Raw genomic sequence first — 27,808 nt, 5'->3', positions numbered from 1 at the left:
TATATATCATGACTATATATATCATCACTATATTATCTTTGTTAGGTTATGTACATAATTTGTGACAAATGACTCAAGAAGCCTAGGCAAGAGCCACTAATAAGAAGTCAAGGCAGCATGGGCTTCTTCCTATTCAAAACGAGCTGTCAATAGAATTACCTGGAATAACACTGGTAGGTTGATGCATATCCTCAGCCAAATCACAAATTTCTGCTGGATTTTCAAAGCATCCATATACCCAAACCGAAATCTAAATCTGATTACATTATATTTTCGCATGAACTTGTTTTATACAATAAACAACAGCTAGTCTGAGCACCAGAACATTAAGCAGTGAAATTTGAAACAATGACAAAAAATAAAAAAGTGCAAGTTAAAAAGGTAAAAAATAGTGAAACCATCTGCAAAAGATCTATAAAAGCTCATGGTAACGGCATTTGATGCTACGCAAGATCGTGCGTACAACAGATATGAATATAGAAACTTATTTACAATAACCGAGTGCTAGATTATGTTATCAAATAAACAGGAATACAAAAATAAGTTACATACACTGGGTTTACGATATGAAAGCGAGGCAAGACCTTTGCTAAACCGATATTAAACAGCACTGGATAAAACTTTACGAAAGCATCTAAGAAACAACCACAAGCCCTAAAATAAAACGGGCTGGCAAGTTCACGCCCCCTATTTTAGTCCAGTTACATGACCGAAGTCTAAGTGTTAGGCATTATAAATCTTCTAGGCCTTAGTTTGAGAATATCGTGTCAATTGAATAAACTCACATAAAGAGAACAACGGTCTACGCAAATACTGACAACAATATAACAGAAAACATGATTAGGTAAGAGAAACAACTCCGACTGCTAATATATAAAGCAGAAAGAGCTGAGAATATCACAAAAAGGATTGAGCAGAGCTGACAGTCCAGAAACGTTTAGAACCGCGCTATGAGCCGTAGGACCCAACTACCGGTTGGGCATATTTTGACCTGTAGCCTGTGGCCTTAGGACTACGATCACTGTTAGTCTTAGACATTGAGTTTGACAGTTCAAGACCCATTCCAAGGTTAGTATCCGTTTTAGCCTGACCACCACGCCTTCGGTCTTTCTTATACAGCCTCTTCATATCGTCTCCATAGACATCACCTGTGGTAAACATTATAGAACCTTAGGTAGCTAAGGGCTCTCAAAGTTACATAAACACAAGGAAAGTGAGGTTGTATAACTGGTGGCTACCGTCTATTGTCTATTATCATACCGGTTTGTATATTTCTTATGATTTTTTAATTGCTGCTTTTTAATTGTCTGCTTCTTTTAATTCTTTTTAATTGCTGCTCCTTTGCTCACACTAAGGTAACATCTCTCTATCACCGTTATTATAAAAATTATCTCTTCAGTGTAGCATTTTTCCCTACGTTTGCTTGCTTCCCTTTGGCCAAAGCTCTAAGTCTCTTGTACAAAGCTAAATACAGCACACTCGCAGAGCTCTATACTTCTCACAGCATTTGAACTACCATTTATCTCGTTCTGCATTCTGAGAGGACTTGCTTTTCTTATAAACACGCGAAAGTCATGACGTATAAAGATTCGTGCAATTTAACTTTAATTGCAAAAACAATCACAGACATCAATACAATGTAATATCCTGAACTGCAAGCTACAAAGCAACTCACAGCTACAAAGCAACTCACAGCTACAAAGCAACTCACAGCTACAAAGCAACTCACAGCTACAACTAGTTTAACCTAGAATAAAGTGCCATCTACTGAACCATGTTATATGCACAACACAAGCTCCAACTTTCCATTGAGATGGTTTGCTCAACATCAGGTTGAAAAATAAAATTGTGTTATTCTTTACTATGCTGTCGTTTTGCACATCCATTGTTTGGAGTAAAACATATCTATGTAAATTTGAACCTGTCAATAAATCATTTTCTGCCATAAATGCTAAAAGTATAAGAAATATTTTGCTTTTTAGACGTTGAGCTGTTACTTTTACTACACAAAAAAACTTCACTCTTATGGGAATTATGTAAAACATGTATGTTATTTGTAATGGCAGTAATAGTTACTGAAGAAACAATGAAATGGCCCCAATAGGATTCACAGACATTCACTCGATACAACAATATAGTATTAAAGCTGTTTCTCATGTTTATGAAAGTAATTACAGCCAAAATTAAGCACTCGTCTAATGAAACATAGATTTACTTTTAATAACTGAACATTAACTTTATAGCAGTGGTTCCTAACCTTGTTGAAGGTACTGAATCTAACAAATGTCATGAGTACACTCATCGATTCTTTTGGTAGATGCTAATGTACATATCATATCAGTAAATGCAATAGCATGTTCTACCTTCACCAAATCCCTCAGAATACCTCATCGAACCCCTAGAGTTCGATTGAACACATGTTAAGAACAACAGATCGAAATAATAGTATAATGTTGAAACTATGCTTGTATTTATAATAGTAATGATAAAAATAAATTGAGAATTTTACGAATTTGAGATGAATTTGAAGTTTAGTTTGACATTTAAATTAAAGTTTTATCTAAAATTTTAATATGAAAACAAATAATTTCTATCTTTAATGACTAGTATGCAATTTATTTCATAGTCCAATTTATTTAAAAATAAAATGGTAAAGACTTTCCCTGCTTTCTAAAACTAGTGCAATTTAGTTCTCGTAAATTATAAGATTAGCCTCTTATATTTACAAGTGACTCTCACAACTACTAATTGCTCTAGGATAAATACATTTACAAGTGACTCTCACAACTACTAATTGCTCTAGAATAAATACGTTTACAAGTGACTCTCACAGCTACTAATTGTTCTAGAATAAATACATTTACAAGTGACTCTCACAGCTACTAATTATTCTAGAATAAATACATTTACAAGTGACTCTCACAGCTACTAATTGTTCTAGAATAAATACATTTACAAGTGACTCTCACAGCTACTAATTGCTCTAGAATAAATACATTTACAAGTGACTCTCACAACTACTAATTGCTCTAGGATAAATATATTTACAAGTGACTGTCACAGCTACTAATTGCTCTAGAATAAATACATTTACAAGTGACTCTCACAGCTACTAATTGCTCTAGAATAAATACATTTACAAGTGACTCTCACAACTACTAATTGCTCTAGGATAAATACATTTACAAGTGACTGTCACAGCTACTAATTGCTCTAGAATAAATACATTTACAAGTGACTCTCACAACTACTAATTGCTCTAGAATAAATACATTTACAAGTGACTCTCACAACTACTAATTGCTCTAGGATAAATACATTTACAAGTGACTCTCACAGCTACTAATTGCTCTAGAATAAATACATTTACAAGTGACTGTCACAGCTACTAATTGCTCTAGAATAAATACATTTACAAGTGACTCTCACAGCTACTAATTGCTCTAGAATAAATACATTTACAAGTGACTCTCACAGCTACTAATTGCTCTAGGATAAATACATTTACAAGTGACTCTCACAACTACTAATTGCTCTAGGATAAATACATTTACAAGTGACTCTCACAACTACTAATTGCTCTAGAATAAATACATTTACAAGTGACTCTCACAACTACTAATTGCTCTAGAATAAATACATTTACAAGTGACTCTCACAACTACTAATTGCTCTAGGATAAATACATTTACAAGTGACTGTCACAGCTACTAATTGCTCTAGAATAAATACATTTACAAGTGACTCTCACAACTACTAATTGCTCTAGGATAAATACATTTACAAGTGACTCTCACAACTACTAATTGCTCTAGAATAAATACATTTACAAGTGACTCTCACAACTACTAATTGCTCTAGGATAAATACATTTACAAGTGACTCTCACAGCTACTAATTGCTCTAGAATAAATACATTTACAAGTGACTGTCACAGCTACTAATTGCTCTAGAATAAATACATTTACAAGTGACTCTCACAGCTACTAATTGCTCTAGAATAAATACATTTACAAGTGACTCTCACAGCTACTAATTGCTCTAGGATAAATACATTTACAAGTGACTCTCACAACTACTAATTGCTCTAGGATAAATACATTTACAAGTGACTCTCACAACTACTAATTGCTCTAGAATAAATACATTTACAAGTGACTCTCACAACTACTAATTGCTCTAGAATAAATACATTTACAAGTGACTCTCACAACTACTAATTGCTCTAGGATAAATACATTTACAAGTGACTGTCACAGCTACTAATTGCTCTAGAATAAATACATTTACAAGTGACTCTCACAACTACTAATTGCTCTAGGATAAATACATTTACAAGTGACTGTCACAGCTACTAATTGCTCTAGAATAAATACATTTACAAGTGACTCTCACAGCTACTAATTGCTCTAGAATAAATACATTTACAAGTGACTCTCACAACTACTAATTGCTCTAGAATAAATACATTTACAAGTGACTCTCACAGCTACTAATTGCTCTAGAATAAATACATTTACAAGTGACTCTCACAGCTACTAATTGCTCTAGAATAAATACATTTACAAGTGACTCTCACAACTACTAATTGCTCTAGAATAAATACATTTACAAGTGACTCTCACAACTACTAATTATTCTAGAATAAATACATTTACAAGTGACTCTCACAGCTACTAATTGCTCTAGAATAAATACATTTACAAGTGACTCTCACAGCTACTAATTGCTCTAGAATAAATACATTTACAAGTGACTCTCACAACTACTAATTGCTCTAGGATAAATACATTTACAAGTGACTGTCACAGCTACTAATTGCTCTAGAATAAATACATTTACAAGTGACTCTCACAACTACTAATTGCTCTAGGATAAATACATTTACAAGTGACTCTCACAACTACTAATTGCTCTAGAATAAATACATTTACAAGTGACTCTCACAACTACTAATTGCTCTAGGATAAATACATTTACAAGTGACTCTCACAGCTACTAATTGCTCTAGAATAAATACATTTACAAGTGACTGTCACAGCTACTAATTGCTCTAGAATAAATACATTTACAAGTGACTCTCACAGCTACTAATTGCTCTAGAATAAATACATTTACAAGTGACTCTCACAGCTACTAATTGCTCTAGGATAAATACATTTACAAGTGACTCTCACAACTACTAATTGCTCTAGGATAAATACATTTACAAGTGACTCTCACAACTACTAATTGCTCTAGAATAAATACATTTACAAGTGACTCTCACAACTACTAATTGCTCTAGAATAAATACATTTACAAGTGACTCTCACAACTACTAATTGCTCTAGGATAAATACATTTACAAGTGACTGTCACAGCTACTAATTGCTCTAGAATAAATACATTTACAAGTGACTCTCACAACTACTAATTGCTCTAGGATAAATACATTTACAAGTGACTGTCACAGCTACTAATTGCTCTAGAATAAATACATTTACAAGTGACTGTCACAGCTACTAATTGCTCTAGAATAAATACATTTACAAGTGACTCTCACAACTACTAATTGCTCTAGGATAAATACATTTACAAGTGACTGTCACAGCTACTAATTGCTCTAGGATAAATACATTTACAAGTGACTCTCACAACTACTAATTGCTCTAGAATAAATACATTTACAAGTGACTCTCACAGCTACTAATTTTTCTAGAATAAATACATTTACAAGTGACTCTCACAACTACTAATTGCTCTAGAATAAATACATTTACAAGTGACTCTCACAACTACTAATTGCTCTAGGATAAATACATTTACAAGTGACTCTCACAACTACTAATTGCTCTAGAATAAATACATTTACAAGTGACTCTCACAACTACTAATTGCTCTAGAATAAATACATTTACAAGTGACTCTCACAACTACTAATTGCTCTAGGATAAATACATTTACAAGTGACTCTCACAGCTACTAATTGCTCTAGGATAAATACATTTACAAGTGACTCTCACAACTACTAATTGCTCTAGGATAAATACATTTACAAGTGACTCTCACAACTACTAATTGCTCTAGAATAAATACATTTACAAGTGACTCTCACAACTACTAATTGCTCTAGAATAAATACATTTACAAGTGACTCTCACAACTACTAATTGCTCTAGAATAAATACATTTACAAGTGACTCTCACAACTACTAATTGCTCTAGGATAAATACATTTACAAGTGACTCTCACAACTACTAATTGCTCTAGAATAAATACATTTACAAGTGACTCTCACAACTACTAATTATTCTAGAATAAATACATTTACAAGTGACTCTCACAACTACTAATTGCTCTAGAATAAATACATTTACAAGTGACTCTCACAACTACTAATTGCTCTAGGATAAATACATTTACAAGTGACTCTCACAACTACTAATTGCTCTAGAATAAATACACTTACAAGTGACTCTCACAGCTACTAATTGCTCTAGGATAAATACATTTACAAGTGACTCTCACAACTACTAATTGCTCTAGAATAAATACATTTACAAGTGACTCTCACAACTACTAATTGCTCTAGAATAAATACATTTACAAGTGACTCTCACAACTACTAATTGCTCTAGGATAAATACATTTACAAGTGACTGTCATAGCTACTAATTGCTCTAGAATAAATACATTTACAAGTGACTCTCACAACTACTAATTGCTCTAGGATAAATACATTTACAAGTGACTGTCACAGCTACTAATTGCTCTAGGATAAATACATTTACAAGTGACTCTCACAACTACTAATTGCTCTAGAATAAATACATTTACAAGTGACTCTCACAGCTACTAATTGTTCTAGAATAAATACATTTACAAGTGACTCTCACAACTACTAATTGCTCTAGAATAAATACATTTACAAGTGACTCTCACAACTACTAATTGCTCTAGGATAAATACATTTACAAGTGACTCTCACAACTACTAATTGCTCTAGAATAAATACATTTACAAGTGACTCTCACAACTACTAATTGCTCTAGAATAAATACATTTACAAGTGACTCTCACAACTACTAATTGCTCTAGGATAAATACATTTACAAGTGACTCTCACAACTACTAATTGCTCTAGAATAAATACATTTACAAGTGACTCTCACAACTACTAATTGCTCTAGGATAAATACATTTACAAGTGACTCTCACAACTACTAATTGCTCTAGAATAAATACATTTACAAGTGACTCTCACAACTACTAATTATTCTAGAATAAATACATTTACAAGTGACTCTCACAACTACTAATTGCTCTAGAATAAATACATTTACAAGTGACTCTCACAACTACTAATTGCTCTAGGATAAATACATTTACAAGTGACTCTCACAACTACTAATTGCTCTAGAATAAATACACTTACAAGTGACTCTCACAGCTACTAATTGCTCTAGGATAAATACATTTACAAGTGACTCTCACAACTACTAATTGCTCTAGAATAAATACATTTACAAGTGACTCTCACAACTACTAATTGCTCTAGAATAAATACATTTACAAGTGACTCTCACAACTACTAATTGCTCTAGGATAAATACATTTACAAGTGACTGTCACAGCTACTAATTGCTCTAGAATAAATACATTTACAAGTGACTCTCACAACTACTAATTGCTCTAGGATAAATACATTTACAAGTGACTGTCACAGCTACTAATTGCTCTAGGATAAATACATTTACAAGTGACTCTCACAACTACTAATTGCTCTAGAATAAATACATTTACAAGTGACTCTCACAGCTACTAATTGTTCTAGAATAAATACATTTACAAGTGACTCTCACAACTACTAATTGCTCTAGAATAAATACATTTACAAGTGACTCTCACAACTACTAATTGCTCTAGGATAAATACATTTACAAGTGACTCTCACAACTACTAATTGCTCTAGAATAAATACATTTACAAGTGACTCTCACAACTACTAATTGCTCTAGAATAAATACATTTACAAGTGACTCTCACAACTACTAATTGCTCTAGGATAAATACATTTACAAGTGACTCTCACAACTACTAATTGCTCTAGAATAAATACATTTACAAGTGACTCTCACAACTACTAATTGCTCTAGGATAAATACATTTACAAGTGACTCTCACAACTACTAATTGCTCTAGAATAAATACATTTACAAGTGACTCTCACAACTACTAATTATTCTAGAATAAATACATTTACAAGTGACTCTCACAACTACTAATTGCTCTAGAATAAATACATTTACAAGTGACTCTCACAACTACTAATTGCTCTAGGATAAATACATTTACAAGTGACTCTCACAACTACTAATTGCTCTAGAATAAATACATTTACAAGTGACTCTCACAACTACTAATTGCTCTAGAATAAATACATTTACAAGTGACTCTCACAACTACTAATTGCTCTAGGATAAATACATTTACAAGTGACTCTCACAACTACTAATTGCTCTAGAATAAATACATTTACAAGTGACTCTCACAGCTACTAATTGTTCTAGAATAAATACATTTACAAGTGACTCTCACAGCTACTAATTGCTCTAGAATAAATACATTTACAAGTGACTCTCACAACTACTAATTGCTCTAGGATAAATAAATTTACAAGTGACTCTCACAGCTACTAATTGCTCTAGGATAAATACATTTACAAGTGACTCTCACAACTACTAATTGCTCTAGAATAAATACATTTACAAGTGACTCTCACAGCTACTAATTGTTCTAGAATAAATACATTTACAAGTGACTCTCACAGCTACTAATTGCTCTAGAATAAATACATTTACAAGTGACTCTCACAACTACTAATTGCTCTAGGATAAATAAATTTACAAGTGACTCTCACAGCTACTAATTGCTCTAGGATAAATACATTTACAAGTGACTCTCACAGCTACTAATTGCTCTAGGATAAATACATTTACAAGTGACTGTCACAGCTACTAATTGCTCTAGAATAAATACATTTACAAGTGACTCTCACAGCTACTAATTGCTCTAGAATAAATACATTTACAAGTGACTCTCACAACTACTAATTGCTCTAGGATAAATAAATTTACAAGTGACTCTCACAGCTACTAATTGCTCTAGGATAAATACATTTACAAGTGACTCTCACAACTACTAATTGCTCTAGGATAAATACATTTACAAGTGACTCTCACAACTACTAATTGCTCTAGAATAAATACATTTACAAGTGACTCTCACAACTACTAATTGCTCTAGAATAAATACATTTACAAGTGACTCTCACAGCTACTAATTGTTCTAGAATAAATACATTTACAAGTGACTCTCACAGCTACTAATTGCTCTAGAATAAATACATTTACAAGTGACTCTCACAACTACTAATTGCTCTAGGATAAATAAATTTACAAGTGACTCTCACAGCTACTAATTGCTCTAGGATAAATACATTTACAAGTGACTCTCACAACTACTAATTGCTCTAGGATAAATACATTTACAAGTGACTCTCACAACTACTAATTGCTCTAGAATAAATACATTTACAAGTGACTCTCACAACTACTAATTGCTCTAGAATAAATACATTTACAAGTGACTCTCACAACTACTAATTGCTCTAGAATAAATACATTTACAAGTGACTCTCACAACTACTAATTGCTCTAGGATAAATACATTTACAAGTGACTCTCACAACTACTAATTGCTCTAGAATAAATACATTTACAAGTGACTCTCACAACTACTAATTGCTCTAGAATAAATACATTTACAAGTGACTCTCACAACTACTAATTGCTCTAGGATAAATACATTTACAAGTGACTGTCACAGCTACTAATTGCTCTAGAATAAATACATTTACAAGTGACTCTCACAACTACTAATTGCTCTAGGATAAATACATTTACAAGTGACTGTCACAGCTACTAATTGCTCTAGGATAAATACATTTACAAGTGACTCTCACAACTACTAATTGCTCTAGAATAAATACATTTACAAGTGACTCTCACAGCTACTAATTGTTCTAGAATAAATACATTTACAAGTGACTCTCACAGCTACTAATTGCTCTAGAATAAATACATTTACAAGTGACTCTCACAACTACTAATTGCTCTAGAATAAATACATTTACAAGTGACTCTCACAGCTACTAATTGTTCTAGAATAAATACATTTACAAGTGACTCTCACAGCTACTAATTGCTCTAGAATAAATACATTTACAAGTGACTCTCACAACTACTAATTGCTCTAGGATAAATAAATTTACAAGTGACTCTCACAGCTACTAATTGCTCTAGGATAAATACATTTACAAGTGACTCTCACAACTACTAATTGCTCTAGGATAAATACATTTACAAGTGACTCTCACAACTACTAATTGCTCTAGAATAAATACATTTACAAGTGACTCTCACAGCTACTAATTGTTCTAGAATAAATACATTTACAAGTGACTCTCACAGCTACTAATTGCTCTAGAATAAATACATTTACAAGTGACTCTCACAACTACTAATTGCTCTAGGATAAATAAATTTACAAGTGACTCTCACAGCTACTAATTGCTCTAGGATAAATACATTTACAAGTGACTCTCACAACTACTAATTGCTCTAGGATAAATACATTTACAAGTGACTCTCACAACTACTAATTGCTCTAGAATAAATACATTTACAAGTGACTCTCACAACTACTAATTGCTCTAGAATAAATACATTTACAAGTGACTCTCACAACTACTAATTGCTCTAGAATAAATACATTTACAAGTGACTCTCACAACTACTAATTGCTCTAGGATAAATACATTTACAAGTGACTCTCACAACTACTAATTGCTCTAGAATAAATACATTTACAAGTGACTCTCACAACTACTAATTGCTCTAGAATAAATACATTTACAAGTGACTCTCACAACTACTAATTGCTCTAGGATAAATACATTTACAAGTGACTCTCACAACTACTAATTGCTCTAGAATAAATACATTTACAAGTGACTCTCACAGCTACTAATTGTTCTAGAATAAATACATTTACAAGTGACTCTCACAGCTACTAATTGCTCTAGAATAAATACATTTACAAGTGACTCTCACAACTACTAATTGCTCTAGGATAAATAAATTTACAAGTGACTCTCACAGCTACTAATTGCTCTAGGATAAATACATTTACAAGTGACTCTCACAACTACTAATTGCTCTAGAATAAATACATTTACAAGTGACTCTCACAGCTACTAATTGTTCTAGAATAAATACATTTACAAGTGACTCTCACAGCTACTAATTGCTCTAGAATAAATACATTTACAAGTGACTCTCACAACTACTAATTGCTCTAGGATAAATAAATTTACAAGTGACTCTCACAGCTACTAATTGCTCTAGGATAAATACATTTACAAGTGACTCTCACAACTACTAATTGCTCTAGGATAAATACATTTACAAGTGACTCTCACAACTACTAATTGCTCTAGAATAAATACATTTACAAGTGACTCTCACAACTACTAATTGCTCTAGAATAAATACATTTACAAGTGACTCTCACAACTACTAATTGCTCTAGAATAAATACATTTACAAGTGACTCTCACAACTACTAATTGCTCTAGGATAAATACATTTACAAGTGACTCTCACAACTACTAATTGCTCTAGAATAAATACATTTACAAGTGACTCTCACAACTACTAATTGCTCTAGAATAAATACATTTACAAGTGACTCTCACAACTACTAATTGCTCTAGGATAAATACATTTACAAGTGACTGTCACAGCTACTAATTGCTCTAGAATAAATACATTTACAAGTGACTCTCACAACTACTAATTGCTCTAGGATAAATACATTTACAAGTGACTGTCACAGCTACTAATTGCTCTAGAATAAATACATTTACAAGTGACTCTCACAACTACTAATTGCTCTAGGATAAATACATTTACAAGTGACTGTCACAGCTACTAATTGCTCTAGAATAAATACATTTACAAGTGACTCTCACAACTACTAATTGCTCTAGGATAAATACATTTACAAGTGACTGTCACAACTACTAATTGCTCTAGAATAAATACGTTTACAAGTGACTCTCACAGCTACTAATTGTTCTAGAATAAATACATTTACAAGTGACTCTCACAGCTACTAATTATTCTAGAATAAATACATTTACAAGTGACTCTCACAGCTACTAATTGTTCTAGAATAAATACATTTACAAGTGACTCTCACAACTACTAATTGCTCTAGAATAAATACATTTACAAGTGACTCTCACAACTACTAATTGCTCTAGAATAAATACATTTACAAGTGACTCTCACAACTACTAATTGCTCTAGGATAAATACTGTTATTTTACAATTATTAACATGTTTTCACCAACTACTTACCGCATTCTAGTCATTTATCAAATACAAGTGTTGAAATTTATAAAGAAGAGCATCTTTTTTTAGTGCAATAGTTTTGTTATAGTATTCAGCAAAAGAATTAAATTTGCTTCCCAGGGTTGCTCTGTATAGAGTGCAGCTTTAAAAATAACGTCCTGTCCCATCTAATATATTATTTCAGAGCAAGGAATTACAATATCACATACCTGTCTTGAGAGCAGAAATGAGGTCATCAAACTCTCCTTTTCCACCGGGTTCCGTGTCCTCATTGGTTCCTGCTTTACTCACGTTCTTGGAGGACTTCCTCTCATTGGCCCGTCGTTCTCTCTCTGCTTTCATCTGCATAGTGCACAGTACATGATATTTCTCTACTCTTCCGTTAACGGAGGAGGAGGAGGTACTGTAGGCAAAACTAACTATATCTGTCACCAAACAGCATTCTGGCAATAATGGAGGTGCTTATATCGTTCATGATTTAACACGCTGCCCAGTTATCTTTAGAGCGCTGTCGATTCTTCTAGTGACAAAGTATTGAAATAAGGTTTTTTGAGGAACAGGGCATGTGTCAAGCATTCGTTTAGTTCTATGGGAATCTATAAATTTGGATTTATCCTCTACATGCTGCTTTTAGCAGCATGTGACCAATTTGGTAATCGCTTCTATAAACACGGAGTTATCAAATACCAGAGTTATTCGTAGTAAGTCAGATAACTAAGTAAAACTAATCACTGTATCAGCCACATAGAGCTAAAGAAACTATGTGACTGACACAGATATTGCAATATCGACAATAAAGGAATGAATTTAATAAGCATTTTAGCATAAACCGATGTGTGCTATAAGGCAAGCACTCAGTTATTGCAGCTAAAAAAACTTAAATGTTTATAAGAATCTCGAGGTCAAGGCTTTTACTGATATAATGCCGCATGTGTGCTTAGCTACTATCAATGGACAGTAACTGACCTGGTTGTCGTTTACCCCATGATGACAAAAACCGCTGAAATGCTCAATAAATTGTGAGAATTATCCTACTGGAATTCGAATGCCTATCATTTACCCCGATTACATATTTCTATGGATAGGAAATATAAAACCACGCATACATGTACTCAGCCAAAAACATGTTTACTTCAATGCTGAAACCTTTCTTTTTAATATAACATTTAACAGATTAAATGAATAATTTATTGATGTGTACTTTTGCTTATTCTGTCAAGACCTACCAAATGGCTCTGTTGTATAATGGACTAGGTAAATGCCCGGCGTTGCCTAGGTAATAAAAGAGTCTTTGCACACAAATTTATTTTTATTTAACATATACAACCTTTACCATTCTAACTTTTAAACTTCAAATCATGAGAAACATGTTTTTGGCAGTTCAAATAAACTGAGAGAAAAGATAAAACAACTCTAAATGTGAAATAATTAGCAGGTAATGTCTATACAGAAAGTCTGTTACAATGAAAGTGCGATGAAAAATTATTTGATACTGATACAGTTAATACAAACTGAGAAAACAAAATAAAAATCGTAAATATGTTGAATTAATAATAACATTGAATACATAGAAGCGTGTGTATAAAAAGGTTACTGTTGCAGCAGAAGCTCGTTGTATTCAAAGTGATACTGGTATCTCTCAACACTAGTACAAACGTATCGCAGTGAAGTGCATGAGGGTACTTTGTCTGACTGAATGTTAAAAGTTTTCAGCTTTTACTGTTTTAGGAATAACCAGAAATTGATGGCGTCATGAAATTTTAAATGACTTATTTCAAATTTACAATTTAAAGTAATTCATTTAAAATTTATAATTGTTAGGCATTATAAATCTTCTAAACTAAGCAATTTGCAATTGCAATTGCAATTTAAAATTGGTAATGGTAATAAAAATACTTTAAAAATTAAAAAAAAAGAAACGCAATAGGTAATATCCCCTAATTAATTAAAAAAAAGCAAGCATATTTAGCGTACGCAATCGCAACAAGGATAGATACCGTAAGAGCTTTGAGAATGGTAAAAGTATTAATAAGAATAAGAACGGCTAGAGGTTACGTGCGCATGTTTGAAGACTTGCGATCTGAATGTTGCAAGTTCAAATCTAGTGCAGAAAGACTCTTTAGTGAATGATTTTAATTGCTATAACTGGACACATGGACAACACAAGACAAACATTGAGATTTATATATACTAGCTGTGCTACCCGGCGTTGGGAGGTAAGTTGAGTAAAGAGGCAATGGCACAACTTACACCGCATTTGGGGTAAGTTGTGCCATTAATAAGGTTTTATAGGAAATAGTATCCTTCGTCACCTTGTAAGTTTTGTTCAAACTGATTGATATATCTTCTTAGGGAACATACTAAACTACATACAGAAAAATATTTGGGTGAAAAGAGCTAAAAGACATTAGTACATACATCAAAAACCGAAAAACGGCACAAATTACCCCGCCTTCCCCTACTTGCTTATTATTTTACATTTAAACCCTTTTATAGTTGTTTTATTTTTTTAAATTTATTTGACCTGCACAAAACATTTTCCTCATGGTATGAAGTTTGAAAGTTACAGTTGTTTGACAAAGTTTGAAAACCTTCACAATTGTTAATATTTTTTCTCTTAATTTATTTTAACTACACAAAACACTACAACAACAACTACACAATCGATGTTGGCACAAATGTAAAAATGAGAAATCGTACTGTCTTTGTCTGACTGAACGGAGAGAGAGAATGTCGAAGCTCTTCCTATAAATGTCCGCGTGAGAAGAATTGGCCTTGACCCCATACATGATAATAGAACCTTACGAAAACAAATTTCTTAACAGGGGCATCGTAACGTGTGGGCACTGTGTTAAAATAATTAGCGTGTGGTTATGGTATATCAAATATGATAACGCCTTAGATCAAAATTTCCTAACCGGGGCTTCTTAAAGTGTGGGCACTGTACTAAAATAATAGCTATAGCTGGACAATCAAGACGACGAACACACGATTACGCATACGACCAAGTTTGAGAAATATATATATATAGATAAATTACCATACAACCAGCCATGCTTATCATAGTATGACTGGCTGTATAATTATTGTATAGTATTGTTCATTTATATGAACCAAGCTCTCAACCGTCATCTATTTCGTTCGTGAGAAGTTTCATAGTTCATAGAAACAACTAAAATTAGAAATCCCAGCATTAATAAAGTGATCAAACTAAATGAGGAAATTTTATGTTAAAACAAGTTTATTGATAAATAAATTTTAGATTTGCCAACTTTGCTTGAGACGCTGGAAGATGCTCTTTTGTAAACAAGCATGAGCGAGTTTAAAGTAGCGAGACTGAAGATGAACGAGAGAGTCTACCTGACTTTCTATTCTCATTCTTTTCAATTCTTCCTCCTTTTTCTTCTGCCTTCTTCTGTTCTGGCCAGCTGACTCATTGAAGCTCTGTAAAAACTGGTCGAAAATGCCAAAGAACTCATCAGGTGTCATCTTTTTCGGGTCCTCTCCAAAGAGTGTTGTGACCTTGGTGTACTACAACAACATTGACACATTACATGCATTCCAAAGCTGACAGCCTGAGAAACCTTTAGTCTTCATGTCCAAACTATGAATTGAGACTCTTCATTAATGCACGTAGATAATACCTTCATATCTAACATGTTCTGCTGGTTATTACATCATCTATACACTCGCCATTTTTCGTAGCTACACAAATACTTTTGCTCTGTTTATGGTCATAAAATCTTTAAAAGATCTTGTCCAAATTACACGCTTGACCTTTTTGTTTTGAACAAGCATCATTATCAGAGGAAAGACAACTACAGTGCACCCTCAAGATACGATTTTAATCCGTTACAGGGTTGGCATCGTTTGATGAGAAATCGTATGGTGGGGTATAAAAACCATAGTAATTATATAATGCAAACATCCCTGGTAAAAATCCTAAAAATTTTATACAAGTATTGTACATATTAAAAATTAGTAACAAAATAGTATGTTAGCCTTAGTAATTATAGTTACCTACAGTAACTTTAGTATATTTAGTGTATTTATTGGTTATGATCTGCATTAAAATGTAACGTTACAATGAGCGGTATGTACCGTTGAGAGTTATCTTCAAAACAGACATACGTATAACATAAAATTTGAATTCTCTTTAAATAAGTTGAGCTTACTAAACACATACTTGAAGATAAGTTTTAGTATGTATTTTCAACTATTTTACTTAATTGCAACTTTTATCACTAAAATTTTATCGCTCATTAGTTTCTGTCTTTGGTTTCAATATAATTTTAGCAGATCTCATTAAAACCTTTTTCAACCTAATTCGGCAAGAAAACCCGAACAGAGCTGTTTTTGAAATGAAGTGAATTTTTGTTCGCAAGTTAATGGGAGTTGTCTGACCGATCATCTTCTGTTTGAAGGGATTGCCACTCCAACTTTGCTCCATGTTTAAGTAGAAAATATTACTGTTTTACACACAAGAAATGCTGAATTGAGAGAAATTGGTCATTGTATCTCTTTCAGGCATTGTGAAAATGTTTTTGGCGAACAAAAATTCGGCAACTTTGTTATTTTGATGTATGTAATAAGCATGCCGACTGCCAAATTTGAACTCGGGCAAGAACTTGGTTGAATTCGTATGGCGAAATAAGATTCGTATAGTGAGGTGAAACAAATCATCATGCTTAACTTCGTAAGGTGAAAAAATCGTATATCGGTGTAATTGTATCCTGAGGGTGCACTGTGCTTACTTTTCCATCCTACCAACATACTTAATATAACCTCACCACTACATTGAACTAATTGCTCAAGTATTTCAGGGTCATATATCAAATCCCTTCTCTAACGTCCAACATGTTGTCACATTTTTTCTCGTCGGTTGAAATTATGTTTTTAATTGAACTTTATGAAAAACATTTATTTTTGGAGATAATATTTGGAGATGCCAAATAAAGTTATATAACAATCCACATAGCTCACCCTTACAATTCATGTAGCACAATTATCGAATACCATAGACAAGAAGTCATGGTATGACTGAGGATTATCGTAGATTGTGACTATGTGAATGTTATTACGATCTTCACAAGCTCATTGCAAACTGAAGCTGATAGTGAGAGCTCTATTGCACTGTAGTTTCATGAACTTGGTTAGGTGTCTCACTGCCTTGACAACAGATGATAGAACCACCAGCTTTTGAGAGCCAAAGTTAAGATATCATGAATATAAAGGATCTGTCTCCAAAATTTCTGTGTCTAAAGACGTAGGCTTCCCCGGTATCCTATTGTCACCAGTGTTTGGCTGCTGTCTTGCCTCACTCCAAGATGAGTTCCACCGACATTAACTAGTCAGCAGGAGATATCAGCAACCGACGTTTGAGGCTGCACGACAGAAACCCCAGCTGCGACTTACCCTTTCCTGCATCTCCTTGAACTTCTCCTCTAGTTCTGAGTACTTGTAGCTGGCTACAGTCACAAAGTCAGACATGACCTGAATAAATCTGTCGTTAGGATCATTTGTTTTGTGGTTCCTTTGATATAATATCTCCTTCTCTATCTCCTTCATCTCCTTGCCAAGCTTTCGTACTTCTGACTCTAGGTCAGGTAGACTGTAAAGGGTAACAGACACAATTAAAAAGACATCAAAAGTTTCTGAGGAGTGTAGAAAAAAAGTTAAGATGCGCTGGGAATAAAATGAATGACGAGCAAAACGAAAGACTTTCCAATATATTGATTGCGTTAGCAGCAGCTTATGTAGAACTTATCTTGTTGGACTTATATCTATTCAGTGGTTTAACCAAAATATTTATTATTTCTGAAGAGTAGCATTCTATTTATAGTTGCTGCCGATATTTGCACCAAAGGAATTACTGTGCAACCTTTCTCAGTATTTTGTGCACTCAAATCCAGCTCATCTAGTAACCACTTTAAAATTTATTCACCTTAGAGACAGCCTGTATTGAACAGCTGTATGTTTAGTAAGAATAATTGTATTCACCTTAGAGACAGCCTGTATTGAACAGCTGTATGTTTAGTAAGAATAATTGTATTCACCTTAGAGACAGCCTGAATTGAACAGCTGTATGTTTAGTAAGAATAATTGTATTCACCTTAGAGACAGCCTGTATTGAACAGCTGTATGTTTAGTAAGAATAATTGTATTCACCTTAGAGACAGCCTGTATTGAACAGCTGTATGTCTAGTAAGAATAATTGTATTCACCTTAGAGACAGCCTGTATTGAACAGCTGTATGTCTAGTAAGAATAATTGTATTCACTTTAGAGACAGCCTGTATTGAACAGCTGTATGTCTAGTAAGAATAATTGTATTTACCTTAGAGACAGCCTGTATTGAACAGCTGTATGTTTAGTAAGAATAATTGTATTTACTTCATTGTAAAAATAAATAACTTCTTAACATGATTTACAGGAAGAACACATAAATTAAGCGTTAGCTCTGAAGTTTAATAACTTGACAAAATGACTCTAGAATACCTTGTAATGACAAGATGGATACTCGAACGTGAAGTAACTGAAAGTACTTTATGATCAGCAACTAACAAGAGACAACCCTACCTGACTTTGGCAGCAGCTCGGACTTGGGCTATCTCCGACTCCAACTTTGCCATCTCTGGGAACTACAATTATTTTATTATACATAGTAGCATGGAAAATATCAGTTATAGAAACACTTGTTGCCAGTGAACAGAGAAGACAACTCTTCATGACACCAGTCAAATGTAAAAGAGACACTTTACCACCAAGGCTCAGGATGATTTATCCTTGTCCATCTCACCGATGTTGACCATGTCTTTATTAAATTTAATATTTAATGTATGTAAATATTCAAGATTTTACCTTAGCAAGATCAACTGCCCGGTAAGCTATGTGCACGTGTAACCACATTTACTAGCAACTATTACCATGTCTAGTAATAATAAAATGCACCATCCACTCGCTCAGTGAGTCATTTAGTGGAACTATGTTTTCGTCTAACTTCCAATTTGAGAAGGTAATGCGTTTTGAGATTAAACTAGCAAATAGTTGTATAATGCAGGATGTAACCAAAAAAGTATGACAACTACTAAATAAATACTGCATAGCATGCTGCAATACTTGTGTGCAGAAACTGCAATAATGCATATACAAAAGATGCATAGCAAACATGCAAAAACGAAAAAGAATAAACAATTTAAGCGAATCGGGTGAGATTTGTTAATCAAAAGTTTTTACAATTGTTCTATGCTCACGAAAGACAGAAATGGCATTTGCAAATGATGCCCAAAAATGCAGCGCAAACTATTCCATTTTAAACATTTTTCACGCTTGAGTCGTTCCTGTTTGTGTTGCTAAGACAGAAATGTGCCAGTAGGATCTCTGGCGTAGAATTCCTTATTTTTTATCACACAGTAACTGAACGTGCGCATAACTCCAAATCCATATTATCTGCACATTCTCACGAATACAAAATCTCACAAACTCGTGTGCACAAACACTTCAGCTACCCTACATATGCTGGCATAGTGTAAAAGAGAAAATACCTGTTTGTCAAAGAGCTGCACAAGATAGTGAAGGAAAGTAACATCCCTGTCTCCAGATGACTTGGTGTCGTGTATCTTATTCAAACTCGAAATCTTAAAACCGAATGCATTGCCTCTATTCCCCTTGTTCATGTAGTTGCCTAATGCGAGGACAATTTCTAAAAGCTTTCGAATTCTTCGAGATGCATACAGCTGTTTGGAAGCTTCTAGAATATCTGAAATATTAAAGGGTTCTAAGATGAGGTTCTGTATTGAGGTGAAACTTTCGATAATGTGTTTGCCAGACGAATCAATAGCGTGTCACAAGTAAAATATATCCCAAACTGAACAATATTCAATTGTGTTATAACACACGAGGATGCCAAGAAATCTGAAAGGCTAAAGTATAGATTTCGCATTGCCTAACCTTATGACGAACATGAGTAACATAGCGGAGAGAAGAAGCCAAGAGTAATATAGAGAAGGTAACATTGCATGTCCTCTTTTATAAATTTTTTTTCAAACAACTCAAGAATACCGGAACCACTTACTAATAAAAAAAGCAGTAGCCAATCAAAAATTGAGTTTCATCACATATCTACCAATAGAAGTCAAACAATTTTGATTATCAATATAATGTTGAGACTCATCCTTATCGACAATCGAGAGGTTGTCCTCACTTACCCATGACCTTGTCCTCACTTACCCATGACCTTGGGCTTGGCTTCCCCAATCCGTTCAGAAAACTTCTTTTTGAAAAAGAGTGCTTTGAGACGTTGCTCATAGTGGGGAACCCTGGGAGTAAAATATTCACTGTTATCCCTTCGCATTAGCTACATCATTATATCATATTAGATATTTTTACTTGCTTGGAAAATGAATGCATTAGGCAATTTAACAAGTAAGCCAATGACAACAAAGTAAATCCATCAACTAAGACGTTTGTTGGCACACTAAAACAAAGGAAAAACTATTTTATTAGAACAGTTGTCCCCTCTTGACATCACTTACTTGCTGATGTCATAGAGGAATCTGTCAGCCCTGGCCATAGAGTCAAGATCATGTTCGTGTTCTGTTAACATCTGAGTCTCTTCTGGTGTCGGGACAAATTTAAGAAGTTGCTCGCACATGTCTTTAGGCAGTTCCTCACTGTGGTCCATTGACATTATAGCCTATACAATACAAGTATGTAGGAAGAGCTCCCTTAGCAAGAGAAAATAACTCTGTCAACAACCCCGTAAGGCAAATAGCTGAGCTACAGCGAACAACCTCATCATGTGTTCCAGTCTTCAAATCTGCTGTCAAATTGTTTGTTCCGACGATATGAATCATTTCCTGTCTTTTGAAACACTCGGGACATTTGAAGTAGCAGCTATCACTGCTGATTGTGTAAGCTAGAATCATAAACTAACAATAAAGTGCCACCAATAAAAATGTTGACACCTTCAAACTTACTTTAACAAGTTCTTCGTTGTTCATTTTAAGTTTGGAGAGCAGAATGGTGCAGTTCTGAGCTCGCCGACCGTCAATAAGAGACAACTCCTACAACCCACCAATTAATTAGTATATGAGATAGAGCAGAAAATGCATGCGCACAGCGGTAACAGGATATCTGACTGTATTTGAGGCCAAGCTCTACAGATAAGGAGTAATTTTTCGTGTAGTATTTGAACATGTTTAACAAAGACTTTTGTGGTACTCGCCAATCGGTGTCTTATCTGAAGGCACGCAAGTAAGATGACTCCTGAAATCAGCAGAATAAAAAGAAAATTAAACAATTTTTAAACAACTTATATCAATGCTTCCTAGACGTGCTAACTATTATTAACTTGACACATTTGACACACTTGTACGCGAATGTAGCTAACCTTGGCTTTTTGTGTAATGTTGCCAACGACAGCAGGTGTTCCCTCTTTAGGTTGGTAGGCTGAAAACATCTGTTCAAACTCTGGCAGGTCCAGCTCCTTGTACATTCTTTCATCATCTAAATTCTCCCATATAGTGGTTGCTGTTTTATCCTAAAAAGCAAAGGGTAGATGACTCCCTTACCAAACTGAATGGTTTGACATGCATGTAACTACATGGAATGTGTTTGCCAGTAATATGGGTCTTCACACAATTCTATCAAGCTACTTCCGCGGGTGAACAGCTTTAACACAATGTGAAGTGCTTTTAGGTAAAGAGATCAAACTTTAAATCTTTTACAGACAAACAGACACACATGACCTCAATAGTGTAAGTGGTTGGTTTAGTGTGCTTTTGGACTTTCTACACACAGGAGTGCACGACTCCCTATGTTCAGGGGCTACACAATTGAGGTTTTCATGAGGCACTTTGATTCCTATTGAGTGTGTGGGAGCAATCCCTTGAATATTGAGGATGACGTCTGCTTAGTTTACTGCAAGCAGAGACTGTGAGTGCTTTTAAGAGCATTGTTGAACAAACAATGGTTCTGTGATCTTGTCTGGACATATCTGAGTCCAGTGGCAAGGAAATTTCGATAACTGGAGACATGCCCAGTTGCAGAGAGAAATTGAAGGTTGGATGTCATTCCTGTCACCACTGGTGACCTTATTGGGAATTGAACTTCAACCTGCTGTTAGCAGGTCAGGCATTCTAGACCATTACTCTTCCAACTGTGTACAGCTCAGTTTTAAGAAATAACGATAATTTGTCCCTTAATAGGGGTACACAAAGTAACACGATAATCAAATCATGTAGGGTCCATTGAGAGTTGATATGCACGTATGTGTAAATAATTTTATAAATATTTCAATGTTTTCGTACAAGAGGTATCCAAGCACTTCACAGCAAACATACATTAAGTATGCTAAGAAGGTTTTATTGGTTTCATTCATAGGTCATCAATAGAATAGTTAGTATGTCAATCACATGTCGATGTAAACTGTGTGAGAAAGATAACTCCAAGTTGGCGGATGCTTGTAGAACTAAATGCATGCTTCCTCTTGCACTCGTTCCATGAAAGACACAAATAATTCTGTGATGTTCTGTCATACGTCCTCCTCTAAGGTACGTGTGAAAAACCCCCTAAAGTTCGCAGGTTAATTCCCGATGGAGAACCAACCCCCTAGAATTTCCCATAGACTTTCAAAGCTATGTTCTTACTAATAGAGGGTTATATCTAAATCTTAGCGTAACAATAGAACCTGAGTAGAGTAACAATACACCCGGAGTACAGTAACAATACACCCTGAGTACAGTAACAATACACCCTGAGTACAGTAGCAATACACCCTGAGTACAGTAACAATACACCCTGACTACAGTAACTCACCGCTGATATTTTGGTCCAATTAAAGGACTTCAGAGCCATGGAAGGTTTCGGAACTTTCTTCTTTTTAGGAGCAGAAGCTGGAGCTGGCATACCTGGAGGTGGAGGTGGGCCGGGCATCCCTGGAGGTGGAGGGGGTGGAGCTAGCCCCGGCGGTGGTGGAGGTGGAGGACCTGCAACAAGCCAAACTATATAAAACTTTTGTTAGTGTTATTGCTAGTGTTATTGCAAGTGTTATTGCAAGTGTTATTGCTAGTGTTATTGCAAGTGTTATTGCTAGTGTTATTGCTAGTGTTATTGCTAGTGTTATTGCTAGTGTTATTGCTAGTGTTATTGCTAGTGTTATTGCTAGTGTTATTGCAAGTGTTATTGCTAGTGTTATTGCTAGTGTTATTGCTAGTGTTATTGCTAGTGTTATTGCTAGTGTTATTGCAAGTGTTATTGCTAGTGTTATTGCTAGTGTTATTGCTAGTGTTATTGCAAGTGTTATTGCTAGTGTTATTGCTAGTGTTATTGCTAGTGTTATTGCAAGTGTTATTGCTAGTGTTATTGCTAGTGTTATTGGTAGTGTTATTGCTAGTGTTATTGCAAGTGTTATTGCTAGTGTTATTGCTAGTGTTATTGCTAGTGTTATTGCAAGTGTTATTGCTAGTGTTATTGCTAGTGTTATTGCTAGTGTTATTGCTAGTGTTATTGCTAGTGTTATTGCAAGTGTTATTGCTAGTGTTATTGCTAGTGTTATTGCTAGTGTTATTGCTAGTGTTATTGCTAGTGTTATTGCTAGTGTTATTGCAAGTGTTATTGCTAGTGTTATTGCTAGTGTTATTGCTAGTGTTATTGCTAGTATTATTGCTAGTGTTATTGCAAGCCCTAAATAAAACTAACAAAAATATCAATAACTTGCGCTTATTATAAGGCCTATAATATGGTAATAACTATAATATAATAATATATTATATTACTATAATATGGTAATAGCTTGTACATGTTATTAATAAGATGAATGAATTAATTAATGATAACAACTTGTACACCTACTTTCTACAAAATAATACTCCAAGACTTCTGATAGTCTGCCCAAAAACCTCCAAAAAGAATCCTTTTGTTGATATGATTGTAAAAAACCAACACAATTAAAATATAACACAAAACTCCCCTAAAGTTGAAATTTTTTAAACGTTTTTCCTTATGTACTATGCAGTAGAAACAAGAACAGCTGTATGTATATACATGTATTTAACAATCATTGCATAGACATGTATTCCTGTTACTTGATTTGCTTGAACAATTCCCTTTGTTTCCTGTCATCATCTAAACAAAAACAGATGAACAGAAATAGATGCTGTCACATTAAAAAAAGTTTTAGCTTAATCTCTGCTGCTAAACATTATTCTGATTTCGAAAAAAGCAATTTTATTATGAAGTTTTATTGGTTGGAATCATGCGACAATCTCAGCAACATAAAAAATTGCTTTCGTTGCTCAAATTGAATTTTTATGCGCTGTAAAAAAAATTAAATAAAAATAACTGGCAAATAAAAACTAAATATTCTCTTGCTGTAAATGTTTGAACACATTCACATACTCAGGCCTACAACAGCCGAGTCCACACATACCTGCTGCCAGTGGAGCAGGAGGAACAGGCATAGAAGTAAAAGCTCCCATCTTGGTGTCATCTGGCAAACTTCCAGATTTGACGAATGTTTGCAAACTCTCTTTCTCCTGCTTTTCCACGAGCAGTTGCGCCTGCAGCTCATTTATCTTTGTCGTCAAGGCAACCACCTCTGCTGTCTGATCTTCCAGTCTTGCTTTCATGTCATTCACAGTCTACAAAATGAAAGTAGGAAGTCTGAACTATTGCCAAACAAAAGCTTATTACTGCAAAACTGCATATAACTAGTGTAACTGTATATGCACCACTTAATAATACGAGTGACTGTTGTACTAGGAAGTACCGATCTAAACTAACACTGTTGAAAGAAATTCGTTCGCTCAGAATGTTGTTCAAAAACTTAATTTATTTTACTAGCTTTTACCCTAAGACGTAAATATATGTTACTTCAGAGTTTTTAATATAATGCAAAACATTTACCTAGATATTAGTATTACAATATATTAACATGCATATTATAATATACCGGTATATTCTTTTCTTTTTGAATAATTTAATAGTTGCCACTTACCAGCACAGCATATTGTAAGAATTTTACGTGCACTTGCATATAGCAACACATCCACCTGTTGCTCCTATAATATTTACCTGCATAATGCAATGTAGTTACCTGCAAATCACAATACAATTACCTGCGCTTCGCAAGACATTTACCTGCATGAGCTCATCTTTCTCCTGAGTTTTGACTTCACATTCTCGCTCTTTTTTTGCCATCTGCCTCATCAGCTCATCATTTTCTTTCTGCGTTTCACGAATCTTCGACTGTGCTGACTTTACCTCATTTTCTTGTGCAAGCCTACATACACCAGTAGATTCGTTTTCAACAGGTTGTCACAAAATTATTCCGAAGTTGTCTGCTCGGTATAAAATAGGAGACAACTTCTCGGAAACAATGTATTCAAAAAACTTCAACATTTGTATGTAATGTATATGAATATCATGAAACTTTTTGATGGTTCCTAAATGGTATAACTTCCAAAAAAAATCAGTTTGAAACAAAATTGTTGCCAATCAAATAATAAACACAAATTTATACCCTAATTATCATTTAAGATGTTTAGGGCCGGAATCAAATGAGCTTAATTTTCATTGTAAAGTATTTTGCAAACAGCCCTCAGGCGCAATTCAAACTAAAATGGCTTTATATAGATTTAAAAAATCTAACAAATTATTTTCCAGAAAGCTTGAGTTGGTAGAGCTTGTGCAAAGCATCATACCAGCCAACATTTTTGTGCCACTCAAGAAAACTTTCATGCTCAAAACAGAGATCAAGCGTTAACGCGCGTGTACATGGGCATACAGAAAACAATCGAAGTAAAAACTTGCTGACATTTGCAAATACAGGCAGCGAACAGTTTCACAAGCAGGAGTGAATATAAAGCCTTGTACCACTACCACTACAACAGTAAGCCTTGGCTTTGTTATTACTGAAGAGTTAAACCCCGCCTCTAAGAGACAAACAGATATACATAGAAGTGTTAGACTAACATGCCAATCATCTCTAATCCAATAAAATAAGAGATCATTGTTTGCTACAGAAGACATCAAGCTTGGGTTAGTAAAAAACTTTGCTCTTCCGACTGTTTGACACCTTTTAAGGAGAACTCATTCTATTGGCTAGTAATACATCTGACATAACTGACTAACAGAACATTCATAGGAGGTGTGACATGGAACTTGTAAGATTTTAAGAAGCAATAACTTATTGACAACTACATTTGAACTTTATTTGAAATTCTCTGGCCTGGCAAATTCAGCAATGATATATTCTAATACTGTTGGCTACACATTCACTGCTGTCTATGCACTTGCTCATAAAAAAGTATTAATCGAAAATTAAAAATGTTGTGATACTTTTATAATTGGATGTAGCTTTCACATATACTGTATTTTGTAATACTCCAGTAACCAATCTTTTTGGCTTTCAAAATATTGTAAACATGACATAATTTGGTTCAGGATCACAGACAGCAGCAAATAGACTTAAATTCCTTAGCGGTGTGTATATGTTACAGACAATTTGTAAAATGCCTGAAAATTTCAGTCAATTTACAAACTGCCTGATTCACTCAGTATTATTAACATTTGCATAATTGTAGATAGCTTTCATATTCTCAATCAAATATTATACACCATATTAACTAAAAAAACATACTTATTAAAAAACTATTTTTGAAAATACTAAATAGTAGCAAGTTCAACATAAGAAATGAAATGGTTTGAAGCAATATGTAAATTGAATGAAAAATTTAATCACTTAACAAATTGACTGATTTTACACATTGATTGTAATATATATAAGCAAACTATGTTGGATAACAAAATTGCCACAATTTTATCAATAGTAGGATTTGTCTTCTCAACTATAATTAGGCTCATCTGAGTTTCAGCTAGCCGATCTTGTAGTCTGTCTACATCTTTACTATAACAAGAGCTGTGTCTGTTCGTCCATCCATCGGAAGTTATGGTTAGAAAAAATATTGCATCATACGGGATTCAAACCCATAGAAATAACTTCCTATGCAAAAGCGTGTTAAAGAATTACTACTTATTTTATGGCCTAAATAAAACTGTCTACTTTGCAACCTTTCATCTACTGCATGGACTCTGCTAATGTCACACCTCCTATAAACTTGAATAATTTTTTGAATAATATAAATTTGGGTCACAAAACATACGACTCTCAAATCACTTTCTCTGAGGCATGAGACAGTCGGAGACGAGCAACATTGACCATAATTTTACCATGATAGGATATTGCATTTAAACTCTTATCAACTACACAGGGCTGAATTTCAGCAGCAGAGTTCGAGATGTTATGAGATATCCTATCATGGTGTTTTGTAAGATAACAAACTATT

At 34.0% G+C, this 27,808-nt stretch overlaps 1 protein-coding gene across 1 annotated transcript in view; it reads right to left on the bottom strand.

The window, feature by feature from the left end:
* Positions 1-251: 251 nt before the first annotated feature.
* Positions 252-27,808, bottom strand: part of LOC137396214 (disheveled-associated activator of morphogenesis 2-like) — a 76,559-nt gene continuing 49,002 nt past the window's right edge. Inside the window, exons 13-25 of the mRNA XM_068082395.1 lie at positions 25,602-25,743; positions 24,892-25,102; positions 23,280-23,449; positions 21,853-22,002; positions 21,440-21,526; positions 20,996-21,156; positions 20,691-20,779; positions 20,006-20,220; positions 19,041-19,102; positions 17,878-18,073; positions 15,823-15,993; positions 12,672-12,804; positions 252-1,148 (exon numbers count right to left, since the gene is read on the bottom strand). Coding sequence (XP_067938496.1) covers positions 949-1,148; positions 12,672-12,804; positions 15,823-15,993; positions 17,878-18,073; positions 19,041-19,102; positions 20,006-20,220; positions 20,691-20,779; positions 20,996-21,156; positions 21,440-21,526; positions 21,853-22,002; positions 23,280-23,449; positions 24,892-25,102; positions 25,602-25,743 — 1,987 coding nt within the window. The 3' untranslated portion in view covers positions 252-948. The remainder of the gene's footprint in view (positions 1,149-12,671; positions 12,805-15,822; positions 15,994-17,877; positions 18,074-19,040; positions 19,103-20,005; positions 20,221-20,690; positions 20,780-20,995; positions 21,157-21,439; positions 21,527-21,852; positions 22,003-23,279; positions 23,450-24,891; positions 25,103-25,601; positions 25,744-27,808) is intronic.

The sequence above is a fragment of the Watersipora subatra genome, chromosome 5, assembly GCF_963576615.1.
Source record: "Watersipora subatra chromosome 5, tzWatSuba1.1, whole genome shotgun sequence".
NCBI classification, from domain to species: domain Eukaryota; kingdom Metazoa; phylum Bryozoa; class Gymnolaemata; order Cheilostomatida; family Watersiporidae; genus Watersipora; species Watersipora subatra.
Note: the sequence above shows the minus strand (reverse complement) of the source record. Positions and strands in the feature narration are given on the sequence as shown.